Source organism: Hippichthys cyanospilos, chromosome 14, assembly GCF_059441005.1.
Source record: "Hippichthys cyanospilos isolate Australia breed blue-spotted pipefish chromosome 14, RoL_Hcya_1.0, whole genome shotgun sequence".
Lineage (NCBI taxonomy): Eukaryota > Metazoa > Chordata > Actinopteri > Syngnathiformes > Syngnathidae > Hippichthys > Hippichthys cyanospilos.
Genome location: NC_142382.1, coordinates 4,979,649 through 5,000,679, shown reverse-complemented (window position 1 = coordinate 5,000,679; position 21,031 = coordinate 4,979,649). Strand labels below are relative to the sequence as shown.

The 21,031-nt window shown below is 37.6% G+C and overlaps 1 protein-coding gene across 3 annotated transcripts in view; it reads left to right on the top strand.

Annotated features, from left to right (window-relative positions):
* The window catches only part of cnksr1 (connector enhancer of kinase suppressor of Ras 1), a 28,666-nt gene extending 8,600 nt beyond the window's left edge, over window positions 1-20,066 (top strand). The window contains exons 1-18 of one of the 3 annotated variants that reach the window (XM_088432595.1): window positions 2,566-2,649; window positions 6,707-6,751; window positions 6,829-6,948; window positions 7,901-7,960; window positions 9,387-9,452; window positions 10,533-10,661; window positions 10,865-10,968; window positions 12,253-12,380; window positions 12,518-12,693; window positions 13,471-13,504; window positions 13,936-14,111; window positions 14,726-14,799; window positions 14,877-14,948; window positions 15,205-15,275; window positions 16,140-16,201; window positions 16,272-16,359; window positions 16,428-16,609; window positions 17,773-20,066. In XM_088432595.1, the coding sequence (XP_088288721.1) occupies window positions 2,602-2,649; window positions 6,707-6,751; window positions 6,829-6,948; window positions 7,901-7,960; window positions 9,387-9,452; window positions 10,533-10,661; window positions 10,865-10,968; window positions 12,253-12,380; window positions 12,518-12,693; window positions 13,471-13,504; window positions 13,936-14,111; window positions 14,726-14,799; window positions 14,877-14,948; window positions 15,205-15,275; window positions 16,140-16,201; window positions 16,272-16,359; window positions 16,428-16,609; window positions 17,773-18,219 (2,082 nt within the window). In that variant the 5' untranslated portion in view covers window positions 2,566-2,601 and the 3' untranslated portion in view covers window positions 18,220-20,066. Of the gene's footprint in view, window positions 1-2,565; window positions 2,650-6,706; window positions 6,752-6,828; window positions 6,949-7,900; window positions 7,961-9,386; window positions 9,453-10,532; window positions 10,662-10,864; window positions 10,969-12,252; window positions 12,381-12,517; window positions 12,694-13,470; window positions 13,505-13,935; window positions 14,112-14,725; window positions 14,800-14,876; window positions 14,949-15,204; window positions 15,276-16,139; window positions 16,202-16,271; window positions 16,360-16,427; window positions 16,610-17,772 lie in introns of those variants that run through there. The other 2 variants (XM_088432594.1, XM_088432593.1) reach the window with 2 other exon arrangements.
* Window positions 20,067-21,031: the final 965 nt, after the last annotated feature.

Genomic DNA, 21,031 nt, shown 5'->3' with positions numbered 1-21,031 from the left:
AATTTAGGACCCGATCTGGACTGCAGCCCGACACAGCAGGTACCGTTTCTGCTTTTCTGAATGTATAACACTCTCTGCTTATACGCACTGTAGCAAAATTCCTCAACATGTCATACCAGTACCAGTAGTACTAGTAGTTCTTGTGCTATTTGTGAGTTACTTCTTGTACTATCTCTTAGATGGAAAGATATCATGGTGAATGTGAAAGTATAGCATTGGGGGAGAATACCTGTATAGACATCTAATAATAGCTCAAGGCTCTGGAACAATTTTTTCTCGTTGTGAAAAGTATGTAGTGTAGATACTGCTCGTGTATTAACTTAAGATATTTATATTTTGCAAGTTTCTAGGGGAACCACATAAATCAGGGGGCAGACCAATACAGTTTATAGAGACATTGCACCTCTTCTCAGCTCATCAGTACGTCACTAATCTTCATAGGAATGGATGAGTACCGAAACTTGACCTTTTTTGAAGTTATAGTTGAGTACTTGTACCTTTTTGATCTGGATAAAGTGGTATCGAGCAACCCCAAATTTATACATAATGTACATTTTTCATAAACCTAAAGTTAAACTAAACTTGAATGTCGCATGTTTGATTGTCAATGAATAAGTAGTGAGAAAATTGCTGCCTTAGCATTATTAACTCTTCAATATTTTTTAATATTTCTTTTGGACAAATATTAAAAGATCCCTCTTTCTTATTTATTTTTATTTTTTTTAAATAAACTATTGTATCAGTCTATTTCTTCACGTATAGACATGGTCTTCATTTTCATTAGAGAATATCAATTTTAAACAAAATAAAGTGGTCATTAAAAATTTAAAGTGGGGAATATAATGATATTGATGGTGATGTGTAATGATGACTTATAATACCAATACTTAAGTTATTTAAAACTCAATTTGAATCTACTTGATCCTCTTCTGTCATTGTGCAAGAAGGAAATAAGCAAACAATTTTGTACCACTGTTTCCATTTTTTGCCAGTCTTATTTTGGAACACAATGGTGCTTGAGGGCTTACTAATAATAAAGCAAACACTTCTAATATAAGTCTGCTGCCATAGACTCTTGCACACCTGTGATTTTCTCAATAAGGAACCAGTATTTTAGATGTATACTTGCTTGTCAGGTAATTTTTAAAACCTGGATGATGTGAACAGGCAAGCATTTTTCACTGCTGATTCATTCAATCCCTTCTGGCTGCATCGGCTGTTAAAATGATGATGCAACTGGTAAGGAGGTGAAACATTTTATTTAAAAAAAGAAAAAAAGTCAAAAATAGACGCATGAGTGTGTTGGCATGCTCGAGCAATGATAGTATCTTGACCAATGATGTAGAGGAAAAGAATGGAGCTGAGTCAGAGGATGTTTTCTACTCCCGTGTTGGAAGCACACTAAAAGTGATTGACTTGCGAGATCAGAACTTCATGATAAGTCACTGTACACTCCACATGATAATGGCACCCTATTGTTCACTCACTTCCTGTTTTGGATTCTTGTATGTATGTTTTTGTATGCTCACATTTTAGGTAATTATCTTTGCACTTCTCTTTTTCGGGTGCTTCAATTTCAGATTTGGAGATTTGGTTAGTCACTGCAAGGCCGACTCCCTTCTGGGTTTAAAGATGCAGTGGAAATTTAATAGATATATTTTTCAATAGCATTAATTTAAGAGACCCATTTCAATTTGATTCTTAAGGCTACTGAAGGCACTTTAAGGAAGATATGAGATTTTTTTAACAGGGTTTCTGCATGTATCAGCAACTTTAATTTAATGCTTTTTATTGTTTCAAACTAAGAGCAAACTAATTGCATCATCAAAGCACTTTATGCAAAATCATGTTAGTGTCTCCTTTGCAAAACATAGTACAGCATACCTTTTGTTTTGGTTAGTTTTTATATGTGAAATATGTGCATTTTGTTGGGCACTTTTCCTACTGACTAATCAGAAATAAAACAGGTATTAGTCTGATGAAATGCAAAGGATAGATAGATAGATAGATAGATAGATAGATAGATAGATAGATAGATACTGTACGAGTTATGACTTTTGTTAATAATTCATTAATTAGAATAAAAGATTTGGTAATGATCAGTGTCAATAATCAATTAATCGTTGCACCTCTGTTCTTGACTGGAAAAAAGCTGCACCCGCAGTGGTTCATCAAAGTTGCATGTTGGTGTCATCGCAGAGACAGAGGAGAAACCTCACAAGTTCTTGTGGTTGTCATTGCCGCATTCTAAAGGTTTAGCGAGCGTATGTACGTTCGAGTCACATTACAGAAATGCGCGCGTGTTCCTATAAGCGTTACAAACAGGTCACATCAGTAGCGCAGCATTTTATCAGTCACGGCTCTCAGGAGAGCTGCTTCTCATGCTAACCACCGAAGAAAGGACTCTTATTTCCTGTTTGCTCAAGTGTGTGTGCTGTTTTACTTCCCACCAGCCCGCGGGCCACCATGATGGGAAGTCAGCTGGTGTTTGGCGCACGTTGTTGCTGCACTCATTTAGCCTGCTGTGAATTGAGAGGGGACAGTGTTTAAGTGGCTCGGACTGTAGAGAAAAACATAAGGATGGGTGAAAGCTTCTCGTGAATGATCTTGGATGTCCGTATGGTGTTATTTGGAGGCTTTACGTATAAGGTATGTGGACTGGGTGTTGTGATGTGTTTTTTGGCGTGTATTCTTCTAACCTCTCTCATTCTTGGAAGTAGGAATGTTTTTTTGTTTTTTTTTTTTGCGGCAAGGCCGAGTCACCTGATTTTGAGGATCTTCTGATTCCAAATCCCGATTTGATACTTTGGCAATGAATTAAGAACAGAAAAAAATTGCAGGTAAATCGTAGTAATTTTTGAACAAAATTCTGCTAATATGACACCTTTAATATGGCTAGTGAAAGAGTGCTTGAAGCAAAGTATCATAAAACTTTTAAATCATGTTTTTCTATGCGCATGGGTGTGGATTCAGATAAGGTAGTTGCATCGGCACAACATCCCGGAGGCTGAGTTTACTACCCCTGTTTACGGATATGTTACGATGTTGTACTTTGTATTTTTTGGGGCTGCTTTGTAGCTATTAAAAAAAAAACGAGTAAATAATAATAAATGAAAAATAACCTCTTCTTAAAACCTAATTCTGTTCCACTCATTAGTAAGTGATCGGGCCTGATTTCCGATCACATAATCGGGATTACGACATCTCTTTCGAAAATATTGTTGGGTTTCGATTCGTTCCTGCTAAAAATTATGTAATCAGGCTCCGAGACATTCCAACTGGGAACATTGTTAAGTTAAATGAAGATTCCAAATTTTCCACTGGTGTCCCCCGATTCCGATCCGCTGAAAGTAATATCATTAAGATCAGGACATCCCTACAAAAACATCAGCGCTAGTTAAATTAAATACTCCAAATTTCCGATTCATGTGAATGTGAGTCTGAATGTATGGTTGTTTTCTTTGGGAGCATTTTGTAGCATTTTAGGATGTTTTATAAACGGCGCAAAAATATGAAATGGAAGAATGGATGAATAAATGTGATGAAGTGTCATTCAATTTTGACTTTGATTGATTGCACAAACAGTCTTTGACATAGCCTTTACTGTGTTTTTAGTGTGTGTCCTGATTGGCTTATTATATTGGCGGACTAGCCAGGACATTTCTCTTGAGTTTGCGTTTTTTTTTGTAGATCGGTTCATCTCCATTCATTTGTATTCACCACAACAGATTTAAATGGTATTGCACTTCCAAACTGTACAGGGAGTCCAGGAGCAAAACAAACAAAAAAAATCCTTAATGGTGCTTTAAACAAATTTAGCCTCTTGAACGCTAATATAAATATTGTGTATTAAAAAAAAAATCAAGGTTTGAAAATGGATTAGTCTAACCTTTATGGAGGTTAAGTAAAACAGTGACTCAGAAAAAGGAGAAGCTGGTGGAAGCAGGAGTCTTTTTATAGCTGGCTGTTGACCTGCTGGCAAATAGAAAATATTTAATGAATGTAAACTTGCTCCCGGAGACAGAACAGAGGCTTATGGCGCTGTTTTCACTTTAAACAAGAACGAAAACAACAAACGCTAAGTGTTTTGCATATTTGAACTGCAAATTAAGCCCCTTTCTTGATTATTTATTTATTTTTGCTCATACGTGTTTGCCTTATTCCCATACTCCCACATAATAGCTTGTCTTTGTTTCCTTGACAACCATGGAGAGATCAGCTTTGGGCCAAAGGCGCACACACACACACACACACACAGATGCCTAATACTTTCTCTTTTAAGCCACTCAAATAGTCGGTCCTTTAAACACACATCAGAGGAGACCTTGATGAAAAAAAAATAATAATATAGACCTTTCATTATGCACAACTGGCGGTTTCTAAATAGACTTCTTAAGGTTGACTTGTTTGTTGCTGCAGCTTCGGGCGAGGAGTTGGGTCATCACTCATTGACTTCTTTATTCATTTCTGAGTGAGAATCAGATGAGTTAGTCCAACATGTTGTGTATTGGAAAAGGCAAATGTTGTTCCGTTAATTTCGAGGGACTGTAGCGCCAACACAGTTATTTTTTGGTTGACCTTGTATGATTTAAAGGTGAGGTCAACCAACAACTTTTATATACAATAAAATGCCTCTAAAAACGGTATTCAATTCAATAGGATGTTTGTGACATGAATTAAGTAGCAAAGTACAATATACTCATTTTTATCCATTACAGAGGTTTGCATTTTGTCCCTTGCGGTCACCTGAAAAGGACATCACAGTTCCTCAGGGCTAGCGACCAATCACAGCTCACCTGAGTTAGGTCATGTGACCCTTCTAAGCTGAGCAGTAATTGGTAGTTACCTGAGCAACTTTGATGATGATATTTTTGTATCAGTTACTACTAAATTACAAAAAAAAAATAATACCGAAATTAAAAAAAATCTTTTAAGTCTTAATACATTAAATTTATGTTCCCGTCACGCGTATTTGGAATAATTTTATGAACTTTTTCTTACTTTATGATTCAATTGCATTTATTTTAACATAAACAAAACATAAAAGGCAAAACATATATGTATAATTAAATAAAAAGAATGAATTTTATTTGTTTAATGTAATGCAGATTAAATTATTGCTTAAGCTCATAAGTAAAAATAATACAGACATCCACCATGAGCAAATAAACACGTTAAATTGCAAGTGCAAAATTGAGGATGAAAAATAGCAATTAGATTATTTTTCAAAGATCTTCAGACCTAATAACGTAGTGTCCTAGTGTCAAATGGTAGATAGCAATCTCCACAAGAAGAAACAAACAAAAAAGATTGCAACGTGAAAACATCCTGCAGGCTCTCATTTGTCATGGTCAGCGTGTGAGAACAGCATCATTTTCTCGTGAACCTGTGACCACAATCATGTCATTTCCTCTTTTGGTAGATGTTTAAAAAAAAAGACCTTCATAATATCACAGGTGTTAAACGTCATGTCAAGTGTTGAAATTGTGGAAAGAAAAGGTCATCCTTTTGCGAATCAAGGTATTAAAGACTGTATTTCAAAGTGTTTATTTGGCATTTAGTGTAAGTCAATGTAACAGACAAAGAAACAGTATAAACAAAACAAGTATCGCTGACTATCACAGCTTTCCTAACGCAGTGTTTAATTGGTTTGAAAAAAAAAATCTTGCTACTCTGGATGCTTTGTTGCAATTTCACCAAGATGAGTTGCCCTTCACAAGCCTTTATGTAATCAACACTTCATTAGGGGCTCATGAACGGGCTTAGTAATTGCTCGTTGCGCTTGGGATTCTGTCCATTGAGTGGTCCGTGTTGTGTAACATCCATCCTCCTTGTTTGTTTCAAGTTTTCCATCTCATTATCCATCTAAAAACCACATTTAGGCAGCGCTTGTAAAAGTGAGTGACCGTATACATGTACAATTAGCGTGTGGCGGCGTTTTTAGCCTTCAAGATGTTTCTGAACACAATCGGTGTCGCAATACATATAGACTGACAATAATTTAACAATAACATGCATATCCTCCTGAGGCTCAGCCTATTTATTATTTCTGAGAAGAATTATTAAATTATGCCGCACTGATGTACTTGGAGGAGTTGAGGCAATCACTTAACAATACTATGTACACGGGGATGTGTTATAGAACTAATAATTAATTAAATTAACTTAATTTATCATCTTAATCAAAATCTATTTTAATCATCCAGTAATCCGGCAGAGCTATTGTTCAATTCAGAACCATCAAAATTTCAGGCTCTCAACAGTCAGTTTTCTAATTCGTGAAATTTGTTTAATTTGTTTGTTTTTTTTTCTCTTTTGTGTTCAATAAAAATATGGCGTTTGATTTTACTTTGAGAAAACAATGAGCAAACCGGTTTCAATAAGATTGGTGAGTATGACATTCATCCCTCTTGTGCAATATTGCGTAAGTTATGTTTTTTAATCACGGAACAAAACAAAAATTGTGAAAACATCTCTAAATAGGAAAAAAAATAGTTCTGTAATCCATTTTAATGCTAATTGGTCTACTTACTCATAGGTTCCACTTTGCCCAGTAATAAAAACGCTAACAGGAAATGCCCTGATTTTTTTTTTTTTTTTTCCTGAGCTTGTCCCATTTCCACTTAACAATGCCAATCAATGTTTTCAATCAGTAATATTGGCCGGCAAACATGTTTGACCATTTGCCATTCCGCCCATCCGACAGAAACGTACAAGCGTCTACGAGAAAGAGAAGGACATCATCTCTGTGGTAGGTCACTTCCATCTTCTGCTGTTTTATCCCTCTTTTTTTTTTTAATCATCATCTCCCATTTGTCTTGGGTAAAGTGCCGTCAATTGGTGGTGGTTTGCGACGAAATCCTGACCTGCAGTCCGGAGACTTTGCTCACCAACTCCACGCAGCTAGAAAGTGTGGACCTGGTGCCCGCTTCACCAGGAGAACAGCTGGTAATTTTTACCCTTTTTATTATTTGTGCCCATCTGAAGTTTTCCATCGCACTGACCTTCATACACCAAACTCGTCTTTTCCTTAAATGTTTTTCTTATGCGCTGTCGATGCAAGTTTACGTCATCGTCTGCTTCAAACTCAAGGTTGTTTATGAAAGCAAAGGAACAATGCACCGTGCGTCAATGATGCACTCAGAGCAACGATTTTACCTTCTTTTTACTCAATTGCCTCTTTTAGTCACTTTTTTTTTAATGGAAGTTCATTTCAGTTCACTTGGAAGGTATTTCACTTTCCGTCTATTATTTAAGTGACGAACTCACCTGCTGCATCATCATAATTATCGTTCTGATTGCGCTCAAGCACTCTATTTTAAAGTATTCAAAATAATCAGTTTGTATATTCTTGTTCTATATTACATTACATTTTACTTGTGTGCGGTATTTTGACTTTTTTTTTGGTCATTTTCTTCCATATTCTGGCAGCTTTTTCACCAAGGGATGGCACACTCCTGCTGGTGTGAGAACTAAGTGGTCTTGCCATGTTGAAATTTGACATGTTACCACCTGGGTGAAATTTCAGCTCCCTAGTTTCTTCTTTCAATGCTTTCTCTTTATTGTGAAATGCCTTTGATGTAAAGATCAAATGATTGGACAAGCAAGGCTTAGATTTACATTTCTGCGTCAAGATTGCTGTTTCAGTGGGAAAACGGTTTGAGAAGTTTGACGTTGAGCGTAAATCTGCTTTGTTTAGTCGCGTGAAACATATCGATTGTGTCTCCAGGGTGAGATGAGTTTGCTCCTATGGTTGAATGTCATGAATCAGAGCAAGCTCACGGCTAATTACCGAGCGAGCCATCAATAAATCTGGAGACATCGATATTTCACGCGGGCGATGACAGAACAATGCTCTAGCCTGTGTGTTTTATTTTCTCCCTCATTGTCTTTGTCTCAGGGCATCGAGATAACATCCATTGGCTCCACGAACCACTATGTGACCGGAACTGCGGCAGAGGTCAGTTGCGGCAATTTAAACCACACTACCCAAAGCCTTAAATTAACATTTAATCCAAATTTTAACTTGGGTCTAACTGGTATGGATTTTTTAAAAGTTTTTTTTTTTTAAATAAAATTCAAATGACTATTGTTAGATGATGATTTTTTTTAAAAATACTATAACTTCTTTTACTACTTTTTTTGGGTGCTTACCCAATAAAAAATATAACTTATAGTGAATATAGTGAAACATTTGACTGTACAACAACAGAGGGAAAAATTAGCAAAAAATCGACAGATTCTGGAAGAGCTAATCAGGTATCACAGAAATATGAATTTATGCATTTGCTACCCCTTTGCAAAGAGTCAAATGAAGCGCTAAAGTAAAATTATGTCCTTAATTTACTTAAGTACCAATGTTATACTTTTATCTGGGATTTAATGTCCAGACTCTTAAAAACGTGAAAATACGTCCCTGGTATTGAATGATTTAATAGATTAAACTGCATTAATGTTTCGAGTACCATATAGGAGTAAAAAATGTGCTTCATGAAGCTACACAAGCACGCAAATAATTGGACAGTTCTCACTGACACATTCTTAATGCAAAAAAACCCCACTCATATTGCAGAATCTTGCTGAAGTTTAGTAGGAGAATTCTATTAGATTTTGCTTGTGTCTGCATGACTATTATTATTAGTATTTCACTGTGTTATGTCCAGGATCGCAAAAATACGTACATTTTCACAAGAATCCCCATGCTTGGAAGATTGTGCACATTTTTGGGCATACTGTTGCCACCTAGTGAATTTTCTTTTGTTAATAAACACAAAGCCCTCACTATGCTGGCTTCATGTGCTCTAAACACAGAGATCAGTGACATAAAAGCCATATGTGATGTGCCGTTTCCATAGTTACTTTTCAACGTTACAGTCTACATCACAATGGAGAGCTTTGCACTGCACTTCTGTCTCTTTATAAGTGTCTATGAGACATTATCTCAAAAACTCACCCAAATTATGGACAATCAGCGCATTTGTTTTCAGAGCAAACCGTAGCTAATTGAGCGTGTCAAGTAAACAGGGGAGTGATTGAGTGCCGGGGGTAGTGATCATCAGCTGCTCCAAGCACAGCTACATTTCTCCTGTAGGTGAAGGTCAACAACTACCACAAGAAATATCCCATATTTATCACAATTTAACCTTCTTAAAAGCTGCTTGTTCTTGGTTTCTAAGGTGAATTTGCCAGAAATCTGTTCGGTCACGTGTCGTGGCTTCTCATTTCTATTGATTGAAACTGTGACGTAGGGTCTAATGATACTCAATTTTTACATTACTGTCACATCAGGTAACAGGATGATTTCAATCGATTTTTTTACCAATGTGTTATTTTCTCTTCTAAGTTCCTGTGCCACTTCCGTTGTCCTTATGTGCGTCATTCTTTAGCCTTCAAGTGATTTCGCAAAGATTTTGGCTGGAGATGAAGTGATCAAAGTCAACAACCAGATAGTGGTGAGTAGAATATAATATAATAAAAAGTTTTAAAGAAAAATAATCTGTTGCACAGTCATACAAGCTCAATTTGATATTACACTTTAAAAGTATCCTTTACTGTTATAGAAGTATACAAAGCAGTTAAAGGGGAATTCAACCTTTTTTTGTAAAGTATTATTTCTCTGGGCCCTCACAAATCTTAACATGGAATTCAGATTCATATTGCTGTTGTAAAAAATTAATTTAGCGGGAAAATCGATGTTTTTAATCAATGTTCTTAATTCATGTCAAGGGGCCGCCTTTTTGCCACTTGCTGTTGACTGAGAATGACATCACAGTTGTTTAGGGCTCAGGCACTGACCAATCAAGGCTTACCTGTTTTCTAAATTTGGTCATGTGACATTCACAAGCTCAGCTGTGATTGCTTGTTACTGAATCCTATGCAACTGTGATGTCATTGTCAGTCATAGGTAAGTGGAAAGTCATATGCTGTGGTTTAATAAGTTACAGATGCAGTTTTAACGGTCTTAACTCTTGAGATGTTAAAGTGTACCTGTGGTGATCAGAAGTAAAACAATATCAAGATAAACGGCATCGAAATTGTTTTCGGTTTCACTACTTGTATTGAAGCAGGTTTACAATAGCTCGAGGGAAGTAGTTGTCACGACGCCATACTCGCAACCATATGCCAGCAGAGGGCGGAGACATCACATGACCGTTGAAAGACAGTCTTTACTGACATCCATTTTCCATTTTTGCGGCATTTACTTGGTCAGATTTTGACAAATCTGTGTCAGTACCACAGCTTTACACGGACATTAATGATTGATTGAAGGCCCTTTTGTCAATCTGCCCCCTGCTGGCAAGCATCACTATACACATGTTGTCTTGACAAATATGTTCCCCGAGCTGTTTTAAGCTGTCTTAACCAAAACACAGATTTTTTTCCACCTAAAAGGGATTAATAAAGGGGAGGTGATGGAATATCCTACTTTAGCTGAGTTCCGTGTCAAATCAGTGTTGTTTTAATGCTCTGATGCATTTTTTTGCAGAATTTGTGTAAAAGGGCTTTGCGGTGTGCACTTTTTATTGCTTTAGGTGGGCTGGAGCAGGGCTAACCTCTTGAAGAAGTTACAGGAGAATCCCAGCGGCGTCAATCTGGTCATAAAGCGGTCTTCCGGCTCACTGTGTCGAAGAGGTCCGGGCCAGTGCTCCATCTCTGCGCAGGTCATTCAAGGACTCAAAATCAATCCAATGCTGCAGTAGCGTTTACTTTAAAGAATTTCCATAAAATGTTTGTTGGTTAGATTAATCAGATTAAACATGGTAGCAAGTCAACAATTCAACTAACGTACTATTGTGATAGTTACGCCAAGACCCTTCAAAAATGACACACATGGACACACACACTCACATACTTGTGTTTAAAGGAGGACTACTACAAAGACGAGAGTTCCGAGGAGGAAGAACAGGACAATCCAAGGCACTCCATTTTTGAGAGGGTAGCAGCATCAGTCCGCTCCCTGTCTTTCAGGTACTCCAGTAATGTCATTTTACAGACTAGCTCATGGAAGTATTTACTTTTTGGAACCAAACCTCCTTGCAACACTTTAACCTCATTAATCTACCAGGACCCAGAAGGTGAAATGAGAGCGCAAATGCCATAAATTCCACCCACACACCCACCAAGGGCCACAACTAGTGACAGGACAGGAACACATGAGTCTGATGATGAATAGCTGAGGGAGTTTGCGATACATGTAGAGAAAATTCCGACGAGGAGGGAAAAGAAATGGGGGCGAAAAGGAGGAAAGATAGTGATGGAGGTGCTAGAGGAGACGTAGAAAGTGATGAAAAACAGATGTCCACTGATAAATGGATGGAGGAGGAGGGATGAACTGCCAGGCAAGGAATAATCCTTCTGGGAAAACGACATGCTAACTTTACGTCCGATCAAAGTTGAATTTTCTCGTATGTCGTGGTTCTGCTGACTGTATCGGTGGATAAAAGCATTTGATATTGCATTTTGGATAGAGGCCTCCAGATGGTGGCATGACATCATGCGTCTCGTGTGTATGCACTTATGAACCCATTTCACGTACAGTAAACAACTTGGTTCTGGTTAAATTCTAACATTCAATGGAAATTTCACAAGAGGCTCTTCTGTAGAATTAGCTAGCATATTAATCCAAATAATGTTAGCGTAACCCTTGAGGCATCTTAACATTTGGTGAAAGTTTAAATCCTCGGGGAAAATGTAACTTTTAACGCAGCCAATATTTTCAATAACTTTTGGTCTAACTATAGATACAACGTGTGTATTTTTTAATTTCTTTTTTTTAAATGTTTGATGCTGTTTTGTAAAAAAAATTAAATTAATAATAATAATAATAATAAGGCCTAATACAAAATATGTAAAGTATCCAAGTGGAATAATGAAAATTATTATAATAGTATATATTATATAGAGTATATAATAGTATAATAATAGGATCAATAATTCATAACATCACTGATTTTTAATGCATAATGATGGCGTTGTTTGTTTTTCAAATAAAACGTAAAATTTATATTAGGAACCCATTATAGAAGTGTATACATACCTAACATTATATATATATATATATATATATATATATATATATATATATATATAAAATCTTTTCAGAGCTGACTGTAATACTTTTTAATATGTTTTTGTTTTATGCTGTATTTTCATCACAATCACTGCCTTTTTTCAAGGAAATACAAAGATAATGTGTGCTATTTTCCCCCAAAGGTCTTTTTAAGTTGAGCCTGTGTATATTTTGCCACACAGGCGAGCCGTTCAAGGGCCAGAGGTGACAGAGGAGCCTATGGGGCAGGAGGAGTCAGAGCTGTCGGCCGACAAGGAGCTGGAAGGCAGACTCACTCCACAAGGCGCGCCGTCGTCACTGTCAGTCTCAGGTAAAACATTTCGAACCCGAAACCCAAGTCTCCTCCCCTTGCCATTTTCTTTGTTAATCCCTTTAATCCTTTTTAATATTTTCCAAGCAGGTCGCAAAAAGTTCTGAGGTAACATCTGTCCTTTTTGGGTTTTCCAGGAGAGTTTGAAAGTGTGGCTGGTGCGAGACTCTCCCCGAGCCCCAACTGGAGAAGCGAGCGTTCGCCGTCACCAAGAAGCGAGTCGCCCTTCGAATTCTATCGAAGTACTTCATTGCAAGCACTTAACCAGGAAAGAGCCAGCGTCAGTTCCTGTCCTGAAATGGTGGGCCACACTGTAAGAAAATGACAACAAGCGTCAGGGAAAATACCAGTCGGGATTATTTTGATTGATACTGAAATAACGATCAAGCACGATAGTTCAGTGAGCTCAGATATATTTTTTTTCCACTACAAAACAATGCTTGAAACATAATTTGAAAGAGCTACCAAAAAATATAAAAGTAAAATACATTTTAAAACCAGCAATTGAAAATAAAAACGATGTTGAGCTCTATAATTATCTATCTATAATTATCTGGAAAGAACATATTCGTCTGCGTATTGCTTTATTCAGTATTCAGAAAATGAACCCTCATGACCTTCTTTTGATATTTTTCTGCTCCTCTTGATGACACTCTTGGTTTGAAGATGTAGTGAAAAATTAATCGAGAGGAGAAAAAATAATTAAATCACTTCATTTTTCATCACTATTCATATTACCTCTCTGTATGTGAATATTCATTATTTGAAACAAATATTACTCCCTCAATGTGATGCTATTATTCACTTAAAATATTGACTCATTAAATCCCAAAACCATATTTTTACATAATTTCGGGAGTTTTATTTATTTTTTTAATTTATTCATTTATTCATACAGAAAACTAAGACTCTCCTTTACCCTAATATTTGGGGGGGAATTAAATTATTACCTGGGATTGAATGTGTTGACTCTACATTAATAGCCAGCATTCACATCAGATTTATTTAAGTGTAATGCATATATTACTATTAAATAAAATATATAACTTAATCTATGTTTTTGCTGACTCAATTTCCGGTCTATTTCCAGGGCCATCAGGAGACAAAGAAGAATTCTACCAAAGGTATGTTTTTGAAAAGGTCCAAACTAAAACTGTTTTCTTTAGTGAAAGAGTTTTTCCAGCCAATAACCTCCAAATTGTTCATTTTTGGATGAAAAAAAGATTCAAAACAAAAAGCTGTCCCATCCTTGTTTGATTTATTAAAGTTTGGACTTACAGTGGTATCTCGAGGCGTATTTTATTTTGTATACAAAATAATGGGGTGCAACGTTTGCCAAAGGAGGCACCGGAACACAAGCGAGCAATAAGTTGCTTCATGTTCCAATTAATTTCCTCTTGATTTGAAAAGATAAAGGTAATTTTCCTGTTACGCAATTAAAAAAAAAATCATAAAATTAGCTGATACCTATATAAACCCTTTTAGCCAGTGCCTTTATGTACCCCTATTTGAGAAACACTGACTTAAACTGGTATTTCCTTTCTTGGCCTCCCAGGAATGACGACGGCTCTCAGTCGACGCCGCGTTTCCTGCCGAGAGCTGGTGCTGCCCGACTGCGACGGCTGGCTGTGGAAGAAGAGAAAGGAGAGCAGCGTCTTCATCGCCCAGAAGTGGCAACGCTTCTGGTTTGTCCTCAAGGGGGCGTCCCTCTACTGGTATACCAGCCAACAGGTACGATGTGATCCATAGAACAGTGGTTCTCAACCTTTTTTTTTCAGTGATGTACCCCAAGTGAAATTTTTTCAGCCAAGTACCCCTCATAATTTGGGGTTAAAAACAAACAAAAAAAACATGAAATCAGTGAATTACTAAAATTTACACCCTTTCAAACTTCATTTGTATTGGTCCACAAAAAATAATCAACCTAAAGTGTCCTCTTTTGAATCATAGAATAAATCTGTTATCAAAAAGAAATAATTATCAATAAATATTGTTCCACAAAAAGCTTATATTTTCCTGAAACAATTAATTGATTCAATAATTATTTTAAAAGGATTTTTGCACGTTTTATTCAAAATCTGGAGTACCCCCTGGAGTTCTTTCAAGTACCCCCAGGGGTACCTGTACCCCCATTTGAGAAGCACTGGTACAGAAAATAGATGAAGACTTGCCTCTTGTGTTTGCGCAATACAAAATCATCCTTTTAAAAGGCACGCAAAATTGACGGATTGGAAACACCTTCAACTGTTTCTAAACTTTTGACTGGTAGTATTTTGCATTATAGATTACAGATCTTGCTGTCATATCCAGTGCATCCATTTTGATTTTTTTTTTTTTTTTCCCAGGATGAGAAGGCAGAAGGATTTGTCAACATTGCAAGTTACAATATAGAAAGTGCTGGTGAACACAAGAGGAAATAGTAAGGACAAATACAATTTATTTTGGGTATAATATGTGCTCTGATTAATCCAAAATATGTATTTTCTCCATTTGAAGCGTTTTCAAAATGTGCCACCCGCGATTTCACAACTTCTTTTTCGCCGCCGACAATGTCAGTGACATGAGCAAGTAAGTTGAGCCGGCAATAATTTTTGTTTTATATGTGACGATTTTTGAAAGCTTACTAAAATTAATTGGTTACGTTTAGTCAGTCAGCGCTTTCCTTATGTGTTAGTCTACACTGCCCCCTGCAGTTATATTACAAACAATGCCCATCTTCGACATGTTTTTGACTTTTTTTTGTAATACTTGGCATCTTTAATGTGTACTTTATAAATATTTAAAACGTTTTCATCCATGATCACAAAGATATCATTTTTCATAGGTGGATAAACTTTCTCATCATCGCGATTCAGAAGCATAAGAAGCTCAGCCCGGGCCCAGACAGTGAAGAAGGTACCTTAAGCTTGATAACAATTTAACTCTAAATGAAATTGTGGAGTTTTCAATTCTCAGATTAATTTAATATATACAATGCCTAATTTTGCATTCCTAATGGAAACCATTTCTAATACGCCCATATGCAGAAGTATTTTACTCATATTTCCTTTCATCTTAATGCTAACACATAATGGGAGATAAATATACCGCGTCCTCCTGAGACCCAACCCATTCATTTGTGTCCATTTTGTCTCAGCAAGACAGGAAAGTTAATTACATCCCTCCCAAAGACAAGACATCATTTAAAAAGCCTTGAATTAGTCAAAAGACCAAAACGAATGCCCACTGCAGTGGACGCAAATGAATCGTCTGCGTCTCGGGATATAAGCATTTAAGCAACAGACAGTTGAACACAAATCGTTCAACATAACGTTTTGGCATTAATATGTCTCCTCAATCATGTATTCTTTATCCTATGCGAGGATCTGGGATAAACAGTGGATTTGAGACCTCTATTACGCATGGACTTCAGTGTGCAATATATATCTGTCAATTACTGCCCCCATGTGGCCAAATCAAGCAATCACTTCATCTTTTTCATTTTACTTGTCAATACTGGATATTTTTATGAGCAATTTTTGTCATTAAGCACAATATTAAAGTTTTATTTCATTGAAGCACAATATTGTATTTTGAAGAAGTTGGAAAGGCTAATGGCATTTCTGGTGTGGTCAACGAATTAAACTCGTATCTCGAGGCGCTGCTCTACGTCACCCATAAATATCATTTTCCGCCCAATCACGTTTGACATATTTACAGACGACAAATATTACAATGCGTTATTGATCCTGGTCAAATACTTGCGCATGCATTCATCAGAGTGCTACAGCGAGACAGAATCGGAGCATGAAGGATCGCCTTCGCCCCGCAGGAGACATAAGGTCAGTGCTCTTGCAAAGGTAAACACATGATGTGAAATTAATCCTAATCGGCCTTGATGATGCGTGACAGAAAGTGCAGTCCAGCACCCTGCCCCGCCCCAAGCGCAAGACCCACATGAAGGTGCCGTTACCAAGTCCTTCAGCAGGGGGCAGCAAAGGTATGCGACATCCCCGCATTGACTCTTGCTCCCGACCATCGGCCTAACTTCACCGCGGTGGTTTCCAGCCGTCCCAGAAGACGAGATGGGCAAGATGTTGAACAACATCAAGGAAGGGGGCGTGTCCCTGATGGGCCAGGAGCAGCCGTTTACACACGACCACTTCAGGAGGTCGTTCATCCGGCGCAACAAGAACCCCGTCATCAACGAGAAAGCGCACACGCTGCGAGCTTTGCAGAGCACCCTCAAGGTGGGTGGAGTCGGGGGTTGGGGGGGAGGGGTCATTGGGAGGCATTTTTCCACATACAGAATTGGCAGCTGTTGGAGCAGAGATTCTCAACCTTTTTATCGTCAGTTGAATATATCTTTGAGGCATTTTGGGATGAACAAAAAAAAAGCTGAATTGAGTGCTATCTGTCATCTGTGTCTGATTTAATAAGCTTTGGAATTACATTTGTATAGATATTTCCAGGTGTATTTTATTCAGAAACTCCGGAAGTCTAACAGCATCTTTTGTTACCATAAAATTAGGGTCACTCATGATGATGCAGATTCATATGAAGCCTAACAAAATAAAGCCATGCAAAGTTTAGCTATTGAGTCATCAAAAGACAATTTAACAATGAGTCACTTCATGTTCCGTTCAATTTGCTCATAATTTGAAAATAAATTCGATTTTCTTTTACCTCCAGAAACCCTGTTCAAAACTGACATTTCATATGAAGTTTTTTCACATTTGAGAACCACTGCTTTAGAGGATAATAACTTCTTCCAAAACCCACAGAATATTGAGTTCCATGACAATATAAAGTTTCTGACCAAAAAGTGTAGAAACATAGCTTTTTATATAAAGTAACACTCAGAACAGTGACCATTTTTGATATTTTGAACTCTTAAACGGTTAAGCAGGAAAACTAGGATAGGAAAGACCTTTTATTGGCAAAATACTGATTTATGTCTACGGATAAACAAGTGCAACAAACTCAGACTCCATGATCTGCTCCGTATTTTTCCCTTGTCACAAATATTTTATGCTATCACATCACATGCTTGATTTCCGTGTCTTAACTTGTCCGATTTTACACGTTAGAATTTCTCTTGAGAGAAATCCACGTTGAGATTTGCTTCCCAATCTCAATTTTCAACTCGGAAGCTGTGCTGAGCTCAAAACAAAGCAATGCAACACTGCCACCTAGTGGCATCTGTTTGGCATTTGCTATTTTCCATTCATTCGTGGCAGAAAATGGAGTATCAATATTTATGGTGGCGAATGAATAATTTAATGCTGTTCATATTAGATGTTTTCCACCTGATGTGGTATGCTTTGGATCATGGCCCGTCCCTTTTAGATAGACAGAGACATACGGCTCGATAGTAGACACCGAAGATGTAAATGCCTTCGTTGTTCTCCAGGCCAAAGAGGCGGAATTACAGCAGATCAACAAAATTCTGGACGGTCCCGTCGTGACCGCCTCGATATACCGCCAGTGGAAGGAGCAGAACGAGGAACTGGTTCAGGAAATCGAGAGACTGGCCTCTCTCAGGGCCTCCAAAGTGGGAGACGCCGACGTGGCGGCTCGAGACACGCCCGCCGACCAGGTTGCCTTAGAAACGGTCGCCACGGAAACAAGCGCCGCGGAGACAAAAGGCGCATACGGACTGAACCTCAGCGACGGCGAGCAGCTGGTGGATGCCGAGCCCTCAGATGTTCTGCTGGAGCTCCCCCGGGGCTCTCCGGTGGAAGAGAGCAGCAGTCCCGTGCTGGAGATCTCACTGGGCTCTCTGCAGGAATCCATCAACAAGCAGCTGAGCCAGATGAGGGAAAGCGGAGAGGGCTCCGACACTTATTTTTACATTTAAACGCATCCTCTGTCAATACAGAGACACCGAAAGACTTTTTGTCAGGATCAACACTGCCCAAAGTGAATGAATCCTCAGTACCTTTTACGTAGGTTGCAAAGCCAAGAGGACCAAGTCCAAGCCACAGGTGTCAGATTTGAAACGGGCTGCTGAGACAATACGGAAACAGCGGTGGACCAAAATGAATAGGCGGGCTCTCAGGAAGATATGGGAGCAAATCCCAAATGTCATACTGTTTATATCTAATTACACTTTTTGGCTTTTAATTATCCAAAACATCATCCTGAGTGTTAGGTTATTCATTTGTGTCCACTGTTATGTCCATTTTGTCTCAGCGAGACAGTAAAGTTAATTGCATCCCATCCAAGCGCAAGACATAACGTCCAGGAGGTCCTCTTCTGAGGACACTGGGACTTAGTAGGGTAGGGCTTTTAGGGAAACATGAAACATAACTGGAAATGGAACTAGATTCATTCCTCATACCTCTTGCCATATTCAATATCAATATTATTGGTATTGATATTATTGACTGTTCAGTTTATCAGAAAACTGCCACATGGTGAAGCAGCACATGGCCGTATCTCGACTTAGAAGTCAAATTTACAAGATGGCGGCAGCCAACTTCACAACACTCCCAGTGGAGGTTTACCTGGAAAAGTAAACATAAAACTGTAAAATTTCGCTGACAAATATTACTGCAGTTTATGAGCGGTTTTGACTGCAGTTTTGTATATGCATACATTACATAAAGAAGAAGCTGCACGACTAAAGCATGAAATCATGCACAGTTTATTTCTATATGTTTTGTACTTTATTAAAATACGGAAGCGCGGAGCTGCCAATATGGAGTAAACATTTTTGACTGACAAACCAGTTCAAACGTATTTGTAAATACTATGATTGCGAATTTATTTGAACATTTTGGTTAAATGCTAATAACATAGCTTTTTTTCTTTACATGTGCACAAGAAAAGACAATTCAAAAGTGTTTTTGCATTTGGCTTGCATTATACAATTACGTTCATTAATATTTTTTTCATGTATGTAATGCAAGTACATTTGAATGAGTTTGCCAAGTAAAAGTGTTTGCTCCACATTGGCAGCTCAGCGCTGTATTTTTATAAGTACAATTTTCTTCTGGAACGGATTAATGACATTTCCATTCATTTCAATGGGGAAAGGTGATTTTAACTATGACTGTTTCGGGTCGTTAGCGTTTTAATGCAACAAATTCAACTTGTATGCCAAGGCACTACTCTTAACAGCAAAATGTTTTTATTTTTACAGTAGTGGACTTTGTGAACTGCGTTTGGTGTGTTTTGTGCCATTTCCTGTCAGGAATTAATGACAAAAGCAACTCTTGCAGTTGACTTACACATTTTATGTTATCTTTCACACGTGCCTGTGAATTTGTATTTTTATTTTTTGGATCAATTTTAGACCTTGACTTGCCGTAGTACAAGTTTACATATTGAACAAGCTGCCAATCGTCAGTATAACATATTTAAATCCCGATTTTCTAGATAAATATGTAACATAGGACATGCCTTTTACAATGTGATGTGTAAATATGGTTTATAAGATATGTGCTCATTGATTGATATTTGGAAATATTTGCACAAATGTACGTGTAAATCACTGCCGAGGTAGTGCTTATTTTTTTGGTCCCATTTCATTTGTTGACAGAGTGAAACGCTTAATGCAAAACCCCACAATTCACCATCTCGTGAAATTACAAAATTGCATAAGAAGCAATTGAAGTGATTTTGAAGTGAATCGTGTTGAACAAATGTTTCCCTTTTTGAGCTATTGTCCAAAAATAAATGAAATTTTCTACCATCTCTCAAGTGTTTTGCGATGTCCCTGTTTCAAAATCACACATCGTGATTATGTATCGCTTGTCAAGTGGTGACGTGTTTGAAAAGCTCTTGACGGGCTCGTTTTCATTGTATGAGTCATCGCATGGAAAAAAAAAAAATGAGCGAGAGCGACAAGATCACCCACATTTGTCAACCTGTTCTGAATATGCATTCATATTTCTTTTCTCAATTTTTTGGTGTGATTGTAAATCATACCCATAGGTTATGAATTTTCCAATGTAATCTATCCTCCTGAGATCCCGCCTATTCATTTGCGTCCACTCGTGTCCATTTTGACTCAACGAGACAGCAGTTAATTGCCTCCCACTCAAACACATGAGACATCATTTGAAAGGACAAGATGTCTTCTACTAAGCACACTAGGACAACGTTGCGTTCATTTTAACACCATACCTGCAATCCAAAACTCACAGGCTGCTTAGCATGGAAAGAATTTCATGCCGCTTGTTCTTATGTCACCTGTGACAGGTGTTTCAAACGAATGCCAAGTTTGGCGTCTCTTTAGTCAGCCTCTTGGTTTAATTAATGTCATTAAGTTCATCCTGTTAATTATGCATCTCAACTTTAGGTTAAGGGTATTTACAACACCACTCATGAAGGCACGCGGAAAGGGGGCGAATGGCAAATATAAAGTGCTTAAAAGCTTTCTTTTTCTTCGAAGTCTCGTCACCTGTCTTTTGGCTGGGCCTTTCCCCAAACCCAAAGACATCTGTTTCTTACTCATTAAATTTACTTGTGAGTAGGCATGGGACAATATAATCTGATGGTATGATAACCTTGAGCAAAAATATCACGGTATCCATGTTGAAAATCCAGCTCTTAAATGTATATATATTTTTTTTTTTTTTTTTTTTTTGGTAGCCATTTTTCAGGTATTAACTGTTTTATTTACACGCTAAATGAATGACAATTGTTACAATAACAAGCATTTA